Consider the following 16,126-nt stretch of genomic DNA (forward strand, 5'->3'; position numbering starts at 1 on the left):
GCTCTGACAGGAACCCAAGGACCACTGTTGTACATGAAATCTCTTTATTAGGGTGCCTAGAACTAGTAATTATGGATTAGAAATTGTGGAAGTTCCATCCCTTGCACACACATTAATACCAGACCTCTACTGCAGTAACAACGCATTTCCTAGACCTTTCACATATAAAGAACTGATCATCCAGCACTGCACTGTAGAAATAATCATACAGCACTTAAGGCTGTACTGACTAAGTCAGGAAACCTTCTGAAAGGACTCCAGGGCAAGGTTCTTGACCCTTTAAAATCTAGTAATAAACTAGCTTTGCCCACATGTACTTATGGTTAAAAGCACCTGAGAAATCTGGTCACCTTAAAACTTAGTCTAAAATGTCTTGGAACAGACAAAAAGCAAGTTCCCTTTATAAGGCTTCCTCTTTAAAAATGTAAAAATCACCTGTAAATATCACTAAAATCCTTCCAGTTTATGGGGTTCAGGGAAGAGAAAGGAGATTAAAAAAAAAAAAAATCCTACTTATTCAGGAACCTGGTCCTATCTGTGCTGTGAGCATAAGATTGGCTGATAACAAACAAGTATATATACATATCAGTTCAATGCTAAGATCTTGCATTAACAGTAAGTGCGGTCTTTACCTGTTCACAGCTAGCTTAGCCTTACTATCTCAAGGCAAGTTATGCTTCATTTATTTGGAGAACACAGTCAAATGTGGCATGTGTGAGACTGCTTTGCCCCTGCTTAGCAGATCAAGGGTGCCCTGCCCTGGAAGAGAATGGTCCCAGGTGCCAAGAACTGCTGCTCTGGTGAAAAGCTAATACAAGGATGGGTGGCAGAGACTCATTATATTTTTCTTTTCCCACTGAGAAAATAAGGGAAGCTTAAAAGGATGCAAGTGCTGCAGTGCTGAGCAGCACAGTACTTTATCTCTCTCTCTAGCATATAGTAGATTACTCATCAATAACTAGTATACTTTTAGCAAAAATAATATACATAAAATAAGAAAGCACATCAGCTGTAGTAGTAACTTTATTTTGATCACAAAGTTCCAGTTAACATACTGATTAATCACAGAAGTACTTTGAATCTTTATCAATAGCATCCATACTCATTTTAGGGAACAAATGATCCTTAGCATTAGCTACCCTAATCTCATATAATATAATCAGTTTAGTCCTGCTTGTACTGAATCCACAGTCATACTCTATTTTCAGAATGTTTTGCTGTACATAATCTCATTCTGGTCTTTTGGCTATCTATCTGAAACAAATTTTACAATGAAGAGGGTACACTGATGGCAAACTCAGACTTCTAAAGTAGTAGGCTAACCAGTCTTTCAGATGTTTATATTCTGTACCTCACACTTTTAGATAAACTAGCATTCATGCACAGAATACAGATGCACTGTATTGCTTCATCAAAAATAAAACCCCTTTAATTTTGACTTAAATCAACTCTTGACATATGAGGGAAATTCAAGCCATATTCTGAATTTAGTAAAATTGAGCCATAGCATTCCAAGTAAGGCTATGCAAGCAAAAAGAACCATAAGAATACTTAAACATTTTGCTTCAAAATATTACTAAAAAAATTGTTTAAACAATTTGAATTATTAGCTGTTGATTTATACAGGGAATGGAGCCACAATTATATGAACTTCATTCATAATGATCATGAAAAGCCTAATTAAATTACCAGGAAAATTACCATGGAAAAAGTAATAGCTTGGCTGTCCGAAATACTGCTAGTCTATCATGCAGATCACCTACTGTATGATATTAAAATTTATTTTTAATAGTGTCAGCTCTGGAAGAAGACGCCCTCTTTACAGGAATTATGGACAGGCATCACCATACTTTGAGGAAAGTAGATATGGTAGTTTAAATACCCCTTAGCCAAAAAACCCTACCAGTTGTTTGTGCTTCTGATGCCTGAACTATATTAGCTGCACACAGGTAGCAACGAGGGAAAGTGCTGGATCTCAGAGTATACTAACTCGAGTCTATTGGTACCATGGCAATACCTACATCTTATGGCTTAACACCAAGTGTAAAATACTGAAGTCACTGTGAGTTCTGTTACTATTTGCAATAAAACCAGGGTTTCATCTCTTCCTAGGCATCATGTCACACCTCCTTTCCTTATCACTGTGATTATTTATTTGCAGCAACTTTGCATTTCATTATCATTTGATCAAATAAAGCAAGGTTTAAGCATATTTGTTTCGTGGAGGAAGCTCAGGAAAGTCTTCAGGTAACAGAGCATGAACACGACAGATAGGGCAGGTACTCGAATGTTCCTTAAGCCATGTTCTAATGCACTGCAAGAATAGAAAAATGTTCAGAAAACAGTTGAAGTCTGGTATAAAGAGTTCACCTTAAGTAGGTTAATAATTGTCACTAATAGGTAAACAATTTTCCAACATGTCCTATAGCCTGTTATTAAAATTTGCAGTTAGAAAACTATTCTCTAATTCTGATGCTGTGCTGATCAATTTACATTGGCACCTATTTTGCAATAGCACATAAGCAGTAAACAAATGTGTTAATGGATAAAGATCACTAACAGAAGTATCAGGTTATTTTAATATATTTCCAATTTTTTTTACTACACAAAGTTGTATATGCAACTACTATCAGGTGGAAAATACAGTTTTTATAGTGCTAGCCCATTCTGTAAATATACTGCAAAGAGAAATCTGTGACATGATTAGCAACCAACCTGTGACTTAGCCCCTAAAGAGTAAGCTTAAATTCATTCTGATAAATTATCATTTTGGTTAAGAGCTAAACACCAAAACTGGAAACTTATCAATACACAGACTATAGCAACTCTTGGTGTACAAACTAGATAAAGGAAAATTGTGCATTGTTTTTATACTTTTTAAGTGCTAAAGAGTAGCAGTTATCTTTTTGCTTTTAGGAAATGGGAACAATTGTACACCTGAACTTGCACAGTGATGAGAACATAAAAATCCTTACTTCTCTGTGAAAACGATGCCCACATTCTAGTTCACACGAGTCTCTGCTTAGCTCCTCATGACATATTATGCAAGGATCATCATCGGAGGTCTATACATAAAGTGTTAAGTTATTTGAAAGCTAGCAACAATTAATCATCAAATTCTAATAAGTTAATGATTAGAATGTTACTAAAGCCTCCCCTCCCTCCCCCGATATACTTTGATTATTCCATGTCTCATAACATTAGCCACAAAAAGTGCATGTTAATAACTTCAAGGTCAGTGAAACAGTGGAGAACTTACTGTATCATCTGATTTTTTCCATTTAGATCTGGATGTTGCTCCAACATTTCCCCATGGCTGGGAATTTGGCCGAGATGGATATGGATTTTTACTTGTGGCATTTTTAGGTCTTGCCTTGGGTGGGCTGGGTACATTTTCTTCTGCAGGTACTTCTCGAGTCTGAGTTCCAGTCTGTCCTAGTGAAGCAGAAGATGCTGACTTCACAGCTCTCCCTGCTGAAGTTGATGCCTAGACAGGTATTGGAAAACAATTTTGAGCAAGTTTATATCTCAGAGCTTGATAGTAAAGAAAATTTTGCACTCTTCTGGACTCTGCTGTGCTGTTCCCATGTCAGAGCTGCACATCAGAAACGTCAGTACTATAACACACTACCTTATTTTGATGGTCCAGAATGAGCTCTGTCACCCTTCTAAGGATTTCTTCTAAGCGCAAACCTGATAATGTGTTTCCATTTTTTATTCGTACTTCTTTTATGAAGTTAATAAAGTCTGAACTGAAAGACATAAATTAAATAATTACTGATTATTAATATTATGGCTATGGGGTTAATCACAGTACTAGAGAACACTGCCTCTTCCATGTTTGATTCATACCAGTAGAGTCTTTAAAAGATGTTAACTTTTCAAATAAACTGTAGCAAACACCTGTTTCCAATATCTCTCTCAATAACTAGGTTCTAGCCACTTTAACTATAAAAAATGATCTAAAATATTAAACTGGTGGTTCTAATAGAAAGAAGGTCAACACTGCAGATCTATTCCCTTAAGGAATATCTCCCTGGAAAGAAAAGAACCCCTTCCTCCTCCCCTCTAAAATTACTCTTCTCATGAAACAGGAGACCTCTACTATGAAATCTGTTCTTTTTTACTTTAGCATTGGAGGTTTAGAACTTTTGTTACCCAATATAATAAGAAATGCATTAAAAAATACCTGCTATAATTTGGAAAAATAGTCTGTAGATGTGCAATAATATTATCAAATGCTTTTGGAAGCATTTTGTTGTTTGGAAGTCCAGAAGGCCTCAGCTGTACAGCCAAGTCATCTTGATGGTTTTGGTTTGGCTGGCTATTCTGGGAATTATTTCTGGAAATCCATGATGGACAAGTTACTGAGACTTTTTCAGAGTATGATCCTTCCAGAGTGTTGGTGGGTATTTTCATTGATCCATCATTCGCAGAACAAGACTTAGAATTTGCATGGGTTGGTGTCATTCCAGCCTGTGCATTAGATGAAGCATGTGTTGGACCTTGATCATCAGAACTTGAAAAAGCAGGAAGTAAATTAGGATGTGCAGATGCAGAGGAATACATGACAATGGCAGGATCGCTGATAGGAGGTCCGCTTTGTTTCCTCTAGGAAATAAACAAATTCCCCCCCAAAATTAGTAATTAAAATAAATTGAGCAGAACTCTTGAGCGTTTACAGCATGAATGGCATTGTACTTGGTCATGCTAAGGAACTGGAAGGGCTTATCAATTTATCTTAACTTGCTTTACCTAAGTAAAAATATATTCCACAAAGATCCTTAATATGCACTACATATAGACAAACTGCTTGAAACCTGATTAAGTACAACAGTAAATATGCATTCAAACTGTTGCCTTAGCTTATTCGCTTGCTAAAGAATCAACTGCTGTTGGACAGCTATAAGTTTTAAAGTATAGTCTGAGGTTGGCAGGAGAAACAGTACTGCTTTAAATAAATGCCATCAATTTGAAAATACAAAATTCACTCCTTTTAATTGATGATGTAATCTATATACCATCCAGTGTAATGTTTTTTAGACAAACTATGTCAGTGTTGGAAAACTTGGAGCTGACTTGATCCAGGAAGACTTTTTTTGCACTAGCAACTGTCTTCCATAAATGGAAAGAACTCCTTAAAATGAGTTTGTTTGACACCATTACTGCTATTTGTTCCAGACCTTGATTGCTTTAAGAAGGTTGTTTTCTAACCCACAGAACTAAAATTCTACTTTTATTCATGTTCAGATTACAACCACAGGTTCTTGTTCTGTGTTCTTTAGTTTAACACCTTTCTGAGGTGATATTTTACCTTCTCTGTAAAGCAGTATGCCCAGAATCTTCCTTTACAACAAAGAATTGTCTCCTTTGGAGAACCCAAAGATATAAATGAAAGTAACTTTTGGAATAAGGTATTAGTCTATGAAAAAAAAAAAAATCAGAAGATCCAGTATTTGCATAAGAATTTGAATTTGTTTTATATCTATAGGTAATCAATCTAGCTTTGCCAATTCGAATACATAAAGGATGAACTGAAACATTACAAAGTAGAGCAGTCTCAAACTGCTAAAACTGAGAGATTAGTTTTTACAAGTTTCCATATTACTTAGTACTTAGCTTTAAGTTTATTTTTGATGACCCTTAAGCTTTTTAAGCTTTATCAGATTCTATTTCTTGTGTATAAAAAAGTGCTAAGCTTTAAAGGTGGAATTGATTAAGCAGTCAAGAAGGAAAGGATTTTTCATCATTATTTTTCATTTGGATTCAGTATATACCTACTAAATTCTTGAAGCTGAAAGAATTATAGAGGTATCTCTTCCAAAAAGTTATCCTTGTATCACTGTAGTAAAAACAGATACTGAATGCAGAACAAGAGAATCAAACTTCCTCTCTGTAGCGAATGACTGCACGGACTCAAGACATGGTGCATCTTGAGACATTTATTGTTTGTTTCTGAGCATATTTAGAGTTAGCTGCTTCAGCGGTTTCACAGACACACTTTGCTAGGCCAATCATCATGCAGATTATGTCACAGGTAGCCAGTCATTACACCGATCACGCACGCAGTGATCACGTCTTTTACCTTGCTACTTGTTTAGAAAAGCTGTCTTGCCCTTAACCTTGGTTCCCACTGGCTTCTGCTAGTTTATCTGTACTTTCTCAGGATGTATCTTTCCCAGCTGCACCGGTGTCCTTGGGTACGTTTGTCTGAGGCTCCTGTTGCTTGCTACTTGCAACTTTCCACCAGTTTAACCCTGTCATGACCCTCCACACCTCTCCTCCCCAACCTGCAAATTGGTGGCAACCTAAGGATGATAACTAAGAGTATTTACATATTCTTATCAGAAGAGTCTTGAGAATTCTGTACCATAAGGAGAAAGAGGATACCTAGAAATAAGTGGAGAAGGAAAGGTATGCAAGAGAGCATAAGTGTAACTATTACTAGTATAACTCCAGAAAAATTGTAGTAACAATCATAAATACACAGTATTAGAACAAAGCTTTGGGTCTAAATTATACCAAAAGAAAAAGGAAAGAAAAAAAAACCACGACTTTCTACAGAAAATGCATTTATGGAAGAATGTTTCCTGTATGGTATTTCTTGATGCCTTTGGGTATTTTGTGTGTATATGTGCTATTAATGCATTTTACTTACAGTATCAATTACATCTCCCCTATTTTGAGAGATGACTGAACAATTTTGTCCTTATTCCAAACTGTCCCTTTTGGGGTACGGCAGTTTCTGAATGTTATCTGTCTTCATGATTGTGCAGGAACTCTGTGCCTTGGTTTCAACTTCACTGTCAGTGAATGGCAGCATTTAGGTTACCAGCATCATTACTGCAGCTATATTGCCTGTAAGTATTTTGCCTTGATGCATACTTAGCAGAGTACGACTTGTACTGACTTTGTCCTTGCACCAAGGAACAGTCACGCACAGTGTGGAAGTAACTGACACAATTTGAGCAAAGCATTTGTGGGACTCCTGGCCCACAAAGAAAATGTTTTTAATAGTATTTATCTGGGATGTAGCCATTATAGATTAATTTCCATAAATGGCTATACTCCATCTAGCTCATGACAGATATGACTAGAAGTTAATTTTGGCATCCACAATCAGTTACACGCGTTGGTGTAATGAGGCCTTGTCTCAAAGGATTTTGGTGCTACAAGAAAGTCATGATATCCAAAAATATTAGTCCTAATTCAGATAGAATATGAAGCATTCTGAAGTTAACCTTAAGCAACTTATGCCTCTAAAAGGACTTGGTGATTTGTTTCTCATTGGGCTCCATCATGCTAATCTGCTGTCACATTTTCCTTTAGGCCACTATCCGGCCATATGGAGAACCAGGTGACTTTTTGTTCACGACTGCAAATTCAAGTTCTAATGTACATTTCATACAAAAGATAGCCATGCTGATGCAAACTTAACTTCTTAATAGCCTTGAAACACATTGCTATCAAATATAAGGTACATACTAAGACACTGGGAGGAGATGAAAGATCTGCAGCTTCCATTTTAGTGAGGCAGTTTAGTGCACCGTTTTTCACCATCTGAATTTTTTCTTCATACTGAGTCTGCAAAGGGAAAACAAATTACCCTCCAAATTAGCATTAACTTAAGCTCTTTTTAAATGGAGAAGTACGGCTACAATTTGATATAGTAACATATCTTTATTAAAGTACTTGCATTAATGCTTGAAAGGGTTTGGGAAACAGAGTGTGTATGCACATTCAATTCCAGTTCTTAAAACTTAACGTGGACATTTTAGACATCTTCACTTTTTATAGCGAGTTTTCTGTTATGCTTAAAGAAGTTGCATGGACTTCTGAAGTCCAAGAAATACAAAAGAACTGACTGATTGGACTTGTTAATCTGGGAATCAGTTTTGAAGCAACATCTATAAAGAACAGATTTTTGCCTTTATAAAAATCTAAGCCATTAATTGCAACTTAACCATACTTTAATAATCAGCATTTATTATTGGAACTTTCTTTAATCATTAAAAAACTGCTGTTCAATACTCTGAGGACAAGCTATTGAAGCTTTAAAAACAATAAATAAAAAAATAAAAAGAGGAATACAAAATTATTTAAAAGATACTTGTTCTTCTCTAATTCCCAAGACAAAGTTCAATTTACTGGTTTGGTAAGAGAAATCAAGACTTACCTCTACTTCTTCCACTTGTTTCTTTATATTTGAAATAAATGTTTCCCAAGAATCAGTCTGTGACTTCAGCTGAGGTAATACTGACGCTGAGCTGCTGAAACATACAGGTTTTCAGTTAAATTCCAACATTCCCATTCTTTTCAAGACCAATGGATTTAGTACAGCAGTTTTTTCCTCTACAAGCTAAATCACAGTTAAAGACTGCAAGGAATTTTAACTTAAAGTTAGTTAAACTACTGGCACTTAGCTCCTATCCAGTCTTATAAGTGGACTCCTCAAACAGAAATTAATATGTTGGGGCAATCAAGACAGAGAGAGGGTACACAATATGTGTTAAGACAAACGTAATTCCGAGGGCTAAGCGAATTCCTCAGCAGGAGGGAAGCAGCCTTGTTGCATGCCCAGCAGATTTGTTCCACCTCTTCCATTTACATTGCAGCCCTTTCCCACCGATACTGGGCGGGCATAACTGGAACATTACCAGTAACCTGATCTTTCTAGGCTAATAAAGAATAAGACAAGAAGCTTGCTGCTTTTTAAGTACCCCACATCTTGGTAAATTAAGACTAAAAAAAATTCAACTTAGTAAGAGGGAGAGAGCATACCAACAAAAGAAGTTATATTTGACTACAGCATTTTCATGTACCTTTCAGGCTAGCATCACTCTGAGCAAAACTGACTTGTCTAGTTAAAAAAAATCATGATTAATCATCCAATAGTTACTTTCATTTAGTAAGTAGTGCTACTGAAATTGCTGGTGTAAATTCTCCATACCTGCCCCCTGACTTCAACACCTTAAGAGTTGCTTCTGCATTGGCAGCTATGCTGTAGAGCTTGCATACTTCAGTTTCCTTCCAGTTTTTGAGTACTGATACCTGCAACAAAATGTTATTATTTTTTTAAAAATGCAATAAAAGCACTACTATAGCACAAGGAATAAAACCTCAAGCTAGATTTCAATAAGCATATCAAACAATAGTTTGATGATACAGAGTGCAACATCCATTTACACACGTAGGTTCCTATGGTGAGGAATTTCAGGTAGAATTAAGCACACCAGCATGCCTTTGTGAGCATAACAAAGGCTACAGTCACTTTAACTGAACGTAAAAAACTTCTTATTGCAGGTATGACAGCCTTCAAACCTTTCATAAAAGGAAACAGTTGTTCATTCAAAACATTTCCAACATAAAATATACTGTTTAGCAGAGATCTTGATATTTATCAGTACTCCCTTCCTTTCAGTGAAATACTCAAGTGAATTGTTGAATTCTGATTCTACCTGATACAGAGGTAACTATATATTCACTAATCATGACTTACTTTTAACAAGGAATTCATATCTTCCTTTGGTTAATTCTTACAAATGGAATCTAATCATATATGTAATGGGGATAAGCATTAAACTGTAAATCACTAGCTGCATTTCATTTGGGGCAATACTAGATGCCCCAAGCATTCATTCTATGCACTTCTAGTACTAACCAATAATAATGTGCCTTGATGATCTGCAAAATTTTGCAGGGTAATTTCACAAACAGCAGTTGTCAATATTTATCACTTTTGATGTATACTTATAAAGAGTCTTAGAAGCTATTTAAAAGCAAAAAGTCTTCATTAAATAAGACTTCACCAGTCATATTCCCCACCTCCTACCAGTGCAAATGACCCAGGCTCTAGCAAAAGTGTTTTAGGATTTTTTTTTGCTTGTACCTCTGCTGTTACAGCTCTTTTCACACACTCCTGGCAGTCATCTTGGCTCTTTTTTATAAGTTCTTCCAGCTTTACTTTCTCATTAGCAAATTTATTACTGTGAAATAAAAAAAAGGTTAAATATTTGGTTAATGTTTACAGCTGAGTAATAATTGAAAATGATGGCAGTTCTATGCATCTGCATTTATATTGTACAGCTTGTAGCTTCAGGCACAGTATCGCGCTCAGGTAGCCATACTGCTGGCTCCGTGGGCAGTACCTTGCCATTTCTTAATCACATTTTACTGTACAATGTAAGAATCTTAGAGGACCTTGAATACTCCAGGTTTTATTGTTCTCAGCATTGTATATAAAGAACGTATTTGTAAATGACACCTTGACTGTATAATACATGCAAATAAAGAACTTTAAAAAGGTGTTTAGATAAATTTATGTACATTTAGAACTACAGATGTGCAAAGATCCTAGCTGCATACATCAGTATGTTTGTACCACACACAACTTCTAATGTGTTCTAAAATACAGTACCATATATCAAAGCAAATACATGGGAGTATTTTGAAAAGCCTTTTTTTTATATTCTAAATATCTATCTAAAAGGAAATAACATTTACTTATGTTAAGTAACCCATATCTCTCACTCCGTTAGTTTACTTTTTAAGTGCTTATTTTTTCTATGCATTCACTCAGAGTAAAACAGACAACTCTAATAACAACAAGTCAGTAGAAAAATGTAAATACTGCTGAAAGGTAAAAGAGTTTTACCTGGTCTCAAGATATGTATTGAAATACAGTTTATACTGCTTTTCTTTCTCATCAATGTTCTTTGAATACCTAGAGTAACCAAACGTTTATTAAACATGTTCTGAAAACATTCACCAGCAAATAAATTTCACGTTCCCCTCTAACCATAGTGACAGTTATGCAGTAAATCTATACATCTAATTTATATGCTGTTCAATATTGTAAGTGTATATAAATGAACTCCTAATTAAGCAGGAAGTAACTAATATAAAATGCAGCCTGATCATTTTTCAGGAATGATTTGGCCCAACTAAAACTAAAGATATTAGAACAGCATTGAAGGACAGAAGTCTTCTCAGGGGTCTGTAAGCAGAAAGAGGGCATTAAAAATACAGGATGAGTTGTCAAATCTGATTAGAAAAAGTACTGCTAAGTAAATCAGTTTCATCAGTTATGAGGAAACTGTTTTAAATGTTTACCTACAACTGCAAAAAAGAGAATACTGAAGCAGACAGGTATCTATTTCAGCCTATTAGGGTGATAAAGCATCTAGTTGGTTATACTGCCAGTGATTAGGTTAAAGGTTTCTGAAGTACTTGGAATATTTTGGGAAAAATCTGCTGATAATCCACCTCAAATGACACATGCCTAATTTCTCAGTGTGCTAGTGACGTGATGCTGTGGATGCTTACTGACTGGCAGGAAGCTGAACGCAGTTCGTTCCTGCTCCTCCATGGCCAGAGAGAGCCAACTGCCAAGGGAACGGCTGGGTTTGCTGCACACAGGGTCGTGATGGGACTCACACACTGATATTAGTGATCAGATTTCCAAGGAGAGCCCTGTAGACTTCTGTTTTATGGTGAAGGAGTAAAAAGGAGTAGATATATGGAGCTATGGGGTTCTTGTGTCTTCACTTCAATCTGAGAAATGAATGACAGGACTAGAAAAGGAGGAAACATGCATCCCTGAATGACTCTCAGGTATGTGGCAAAAGAAACAAAAAGTACGTGGACCAAAATGGTGCAGATCAGAGTTTAGCTGAGTTGACTGCACACCAGGAGAAGGAAGGGAGCAACGAAAATTTAAGGCTGATCATAATGCAGTAAAGGAAGTAGGGTGAGGAGGCAATAGTAAGTCATGAAGGAGAAAAGTGAAAAAGCAGTTAAGATCTGAAGGATTTCTGGAAAACCTCAGGAAGATCTTAAATAGTGATGGAGTTCTGTTTATTATTCGGATTAGTAACTTCTTCTGCATGCAGATCCACTATTAACAGCAGCACTAATCCAAGAACTGTATTTAACTCATTTTCAGAATGACGTAATCAGGGTAACAAAGTTGAATTTTCACTCTGCATACATCACTCAGCTACTCAGTGGTTTTTTTCATGCTTTTATATCAGAAAAATTTAGTAAGTTATTTATTATTTAGCTGTAATCTATGGAATCAGCAAATAATACTGAAACTTATAGTCTTGGATGTAACAACATTATTTACTACTGCTTAAAAAACAAAAGCAAGCAAAGGGAAAGTAATGTAGATCTGTATTCAAAATTAGTACCTACATATCATTAGTATCTGTGTGCTTTTTGGCTGTGTGCCTTATTGCTTTTAAGTTCTCTTGATTTTCTTTTTTCTCCTGTTGCCATTTTTTCTTTTTTTTTTCTAAATCTTGATCAAGCCACTCCAGTTCACTCCTTGATATCTAAAAGCAGAAAGTAAGAAAACATTATTTCTGAAAGACTATTTTACTAAAGTGCAGGTTAGAATAGATTGCTTATACTTACAAGCAAAACCACAGCCAGTGAAATTTACAGTAAGAGTTGAACTAGTGCTTAATTTACTCTTAGGTCAGGTGTTTAGCACAGGCAGCACACTCATTAATGCTTACCTGCAAACCTCAGTTACGTGGCTAGCTTCAGAACATGTAATACCCTATTTTGCAGTTAGCTAAAACAAGAAACCTAGTTTCACGGTGTTATGTACACATGCATACTGAAATCCAGCTCACAAGTCTGTTGGATCAGTACTAACAACTGGGAAGCTGGAACAGAGCAAGACGACAGCAGTGAATCCATATGGCTGCCATAACCGCTTACAAACCACCACATCAATACATCATTTGGAAACATGCATCACCAAGTAAGAACACAAGCACCTACATCACCCATGCACAAGTTCACCCATCCTGGCTTGCTCAAACTTTGAGCTTCCATTTTTAGTAAATACTCATACAGAAACACGGATGTGAGACTCCATTGCCCCCTACATGAAAGTCTGCCAGGCTATTCACATCCAGCTTTAAAGCTAGAGTTGGGGAGCTTCCAAGCTGCAGTGCACGGATTTACTCCAACACACAGATGAAAGGAAGAAACAAACAGAGTGAGATTGAATGTTACTAAAGTATAAAGAGGGGGGGTGTGGGGAATGCTTTTGGCCTCACTTGAATTAATTTTTTTTATGGGAAAACTCCCTAACGCAGACAAACGAATAACCTGTAGCACATACACCATTAACTCTAAAATCAGCTCAGGCAAATAAACTGATACGAGGCCGACAGTGTTGTCTGGGTTGTCTACTCTTGCTCCCAGGCTTTTTCGAGGACATAAAGCCTGTTAGCAGTCCCAGCAAATCAAATATTTTCTACTCGAGAGCCCCTTCTCCTCAAGAAGGGTGGAAGGCTCAGCAGTATAGTAGTGCTTTTCGTTCCTTGGATTCAGACAAAACCAATACCTGTCCACTAGATGGAGGCAACCAATCACCTATGTGTTTGTGTTCTTAAGATGGCAAACGGACAAAAATTTTGAGATTTGCTGAGTTAGACTTCATGGTGGTGAGGACTACCATTTAAGTCTCAAAAATACAGCTGATTGCTCACAAGCAATCTAAAACTCAGCAGGGGGGTTTCTTCACTGCAGTTTGTCTTTGCTAACCAAACTGTTGCATGAATAAAAATGTTACCTCAATTTCTTCAATGCTTTTTTTTAATAGCTCTTCTAAAACACTGATTTCCTCTGAACTTCGGCTTTGTAACTGTTCGTATTTTTCCTGTGCTTCTTTAAGTTGTTCTTTTAATACCTGATGCTCTTTTTCCATACGCAGAATATCTCCCTGAAAATAAATTAAGTTATGAAAGATAATCTAATAGTCATTATCCACAGGGTGGCAAACATTCATGACACGTCTAAAATGAACAGTCTACTGTCAGTTGAGATTCAAAAATCTGGAGAATTTTTCAGAGGAAGTTGTGTAACAGTTTGAATACAGTTCAGGAAATGAACATTCACGTCTGAGATTAATGGAATATGAAGAGTTTGAAGGCCGTATATCCTCACTCATCTCCTCATACAGACAGAAGACTGACATTAACAACAGTCTGAGCTGTCTGTATGCCCAAGTGGAAAATTTAATCAAACTCAGGATTTTGAGAGGAAGTACCAAATTTCCCCTGAAACATACTCTAACATCTAAATAGCTCCAAAAAAAAAAAAAAAAAAAAAAAAAAAAGCTCCAAAGCCACCTTTTTTAATGGACCTACATAAAGTTTATAAGGAGAACATTAAGGAATATGGCCCAACATGAAGGGCTAAATCCCCCTTCCCTCCAATATCTGTCAAAATATCTCATTTGCAGAGAACTTTATCTTTGCACTACTAAATTTTTGGGCACTCCTTTAACTGCCTTCATGAAAAATGTGAACGCATACATAGGTTACTTACTTGTTGCATTTCAAATGGATGAAAAGGCAAGGTATTAGTTTCCCTATCAGCTACTTCACGATTTACCTAGAATACAAAGAATCATTAATTAAGAAGCTCTCCTGTCTACATGTGCAACTAGTAGGTCAGCTGCTCTGTTCTGGAGGGCCTAGGAGACCTAACCTACAGTCTTACAAATCCACCATTTTGAAGTAGGTTTATCTATAATGCAATAAGAAATTAAGCAACTGTTTGCAAAATGGGCTTCAATCTATAATGGAAGCACTTCCCCCTCCCCAGTCTTTCTCTAATTTAATTGACCATGAGGCATTTATAGACAGTTCTCGGTCTTTAAAAAACAGCTGCGCTCTAGATGTCTGAAAGCTTAAGACTTGCAAAAACATTGTTTGACAGCTCACAGAGGATGTTCTGTGGAGCCTCCAAAACTCAAGTGCCTCCACTCAGAAGGGACTAGAATCAATGACCTCCAGAGTCCTGCTTGCTTGCCTCTAATACCACCTAACAAGGACCTCCTGAAAGAGCTAAACTTTAGAAGTCTAATCATGCAACATATTAAAGATGTGATAACATCCACTTTATTCTGCTACCATATCTAATAAGCTATTACAAGTCACAGTCGTATGTTAAATGTCTTGCTCTACACTGTTGCAAGCAGAAAAGCACCTGTTGCTTAGTGACCTTTTGAGCTCCATTAACCAAAATGCATTAAACAGTTAAGAGGCAAGAGTTTTCACTTTGTTGCATGCATTCAAGAAGGCAAAAGAAACCCCATTTTATGAGCCCAGTCAGCCAAGTAATAAAAATCATCTTCCAAGAATAATGGGAAACTAATTATCAGGAACTGCTCATGAAAACTCTGAAGTCAAGAAATATAACACAAAACAAGTTTTGAAAAAACATGTTAGCATTGATATAATTTGGAAAGAAATAAATTTATCTTATAGCTGTAACAGCTATGTCTCCACTAATGACTAGAAATAAATGAAAATGAGGAACTTTTCCTTAATAATCCCCCTAGCGTGTTGGATAAACTCTCATACAAATATATGTGTGCCACATCTATATCTTCAAAAACATTTTGAGTTAACAGGATAGGCTTTGAATAACTAATTTGGATGTGACCATTGTCTTCCTGTGCTACCTGAAGAGCATTTTCATATAACTATGGGGTGCCATCAAAGAGTGAATGCTGCAGCCCCTCTTCCGTTCAGCTGCATGCCCTGCTCTGCCCCTCTGAGCACGTCCAGCAGGGCTTCCTGTGCCTGCAGGATGAGCCTTTTGGTTTTTGCCTGCAGAAGGGAAGGGGGAAAAGGGAAGCGTGCAGAGTCTCACCCTGAACTCATGCTACAGCTGGGCAGTCATTGCGAGACCAGGAGGGAAGCAACAGCCAGCAATTGCTCAAATGTACAGAATGGCTAAATGCTCAAAGACTGTAAAAGTTAAATTGCTGAAACAGTTCCAAAAAGAAAAAATGAAGACACAGGAGGGCTTTCCCTAACCTCTAAATTTAACTGATGTGTACCAGGTCCCTCTTTCATTCTGGTTCAAAGATCTCCGAAAATTTCAGGCATAACAAAATTCAGTGACTGCCTCTTTAAAGAATTACAGATGAAAAACAGGAGTAGTTATAAAAACTGTCAGCAACTCACACTGGAAGCCCTAAAGTTGTTCTCCATCTAGTAAACACCTTAATATTTTCCAAACTGAGTCATGGCCTTGGGGGGGGGGGGGGTGATAAGTAGTAGAGAATGCTAAATACAGTGTTTTGGGTGGCTTG

The 16,126-nt window shown here is 36.8% G+C and overlaps 1 protein-coding gene across 7 annotated transcripts in view; it reads right to left on the minus strand.

The window, feature by feature from the left end:
• Positions 1 to 1,005: 1,005 nt before the first annotated feature.
• TTC3 (tetratricopeptide repeat domain 3) overlaps positions 1,006 to 16,126 on the minus strand; it is a 62,259-nt gene continuing 47,138 nt past the window's right edge. For 6 of the 7 annotated variants that reach the window (XM_067298752.1, XM_067298760.1, XM_067298721.1 and 3 more), the window contains 13 exons: positions 14,350 to 14,415; positions 13,592 to 13,741; positions 12,196 to 12,335; positions 10,655 to 10,723; positions 9,890 to 9,986; positions 8,951 to 9,051; positions 8,177 to 8,270; positions 7,486 to 7,584; positions 4,190 to 4,611; positions 3,632 to 3,752; positions 3,260 to 3,487; positions 2,976 to 3,065; positions 1,006 to 2,314 (listed from right to left, as the gene is read on the minus strand). In XM_067298752.1, the coding sequence (XP_067154853.1) occupies positions 2,204 to 2,314; positions 2,976 to 3,065; positions 3,260 to 3,487; positions 3,632 to 3,752; positions 4,190 to 4,611; positions 7,486 to 7,584; positions 8,177 to 8,270; positions 8,951 to 9,051; positions 9,890 to 9,986; positions 10,655 to 10,723; positions 12,196 to 12,335; positions 13,592 to 13,741; positions 14,350 to 14,415 (1,788 nt within the window). In that variant the 3' untranslated portion in view covers positions 1,006 to 2,203. The remainder of the gene's footprint in view (positions 2,315 to 2,975; positions 3,066 to 3,259; positions 3,488 to 3,631; positions 3,753 to 4,189; positions 4,612 to 7,485; positions 7,585 to 8,176; positions 8,271 to 8,950; positions 9,052 to 9,889; positions 9,987 to 10,654; positions 10,724 to 12,195; positions 12,336 to 13,591; positions 13,742 to 14,349; positions 14,416 to 16,126) is intronic. The other variant, XM_067298743.1, reaches the window with a different exon arrangement.

The sequence above is a fragment of the Apteryx mantelli genome, chromosome 1 (genome assembly GCF_036417845.1).
Source record: "Apteryx mantelli isolate bAptMan1 chromosome 1, bAptMan1.hap1, whole genome shotgun sequence".
NCBI classification, from domain to species: Eukaryota; Metazoa; Chordata; class Aves; order Apterygiformes; family Apterygidae; genus Apteryx; species Apteryx mantelli.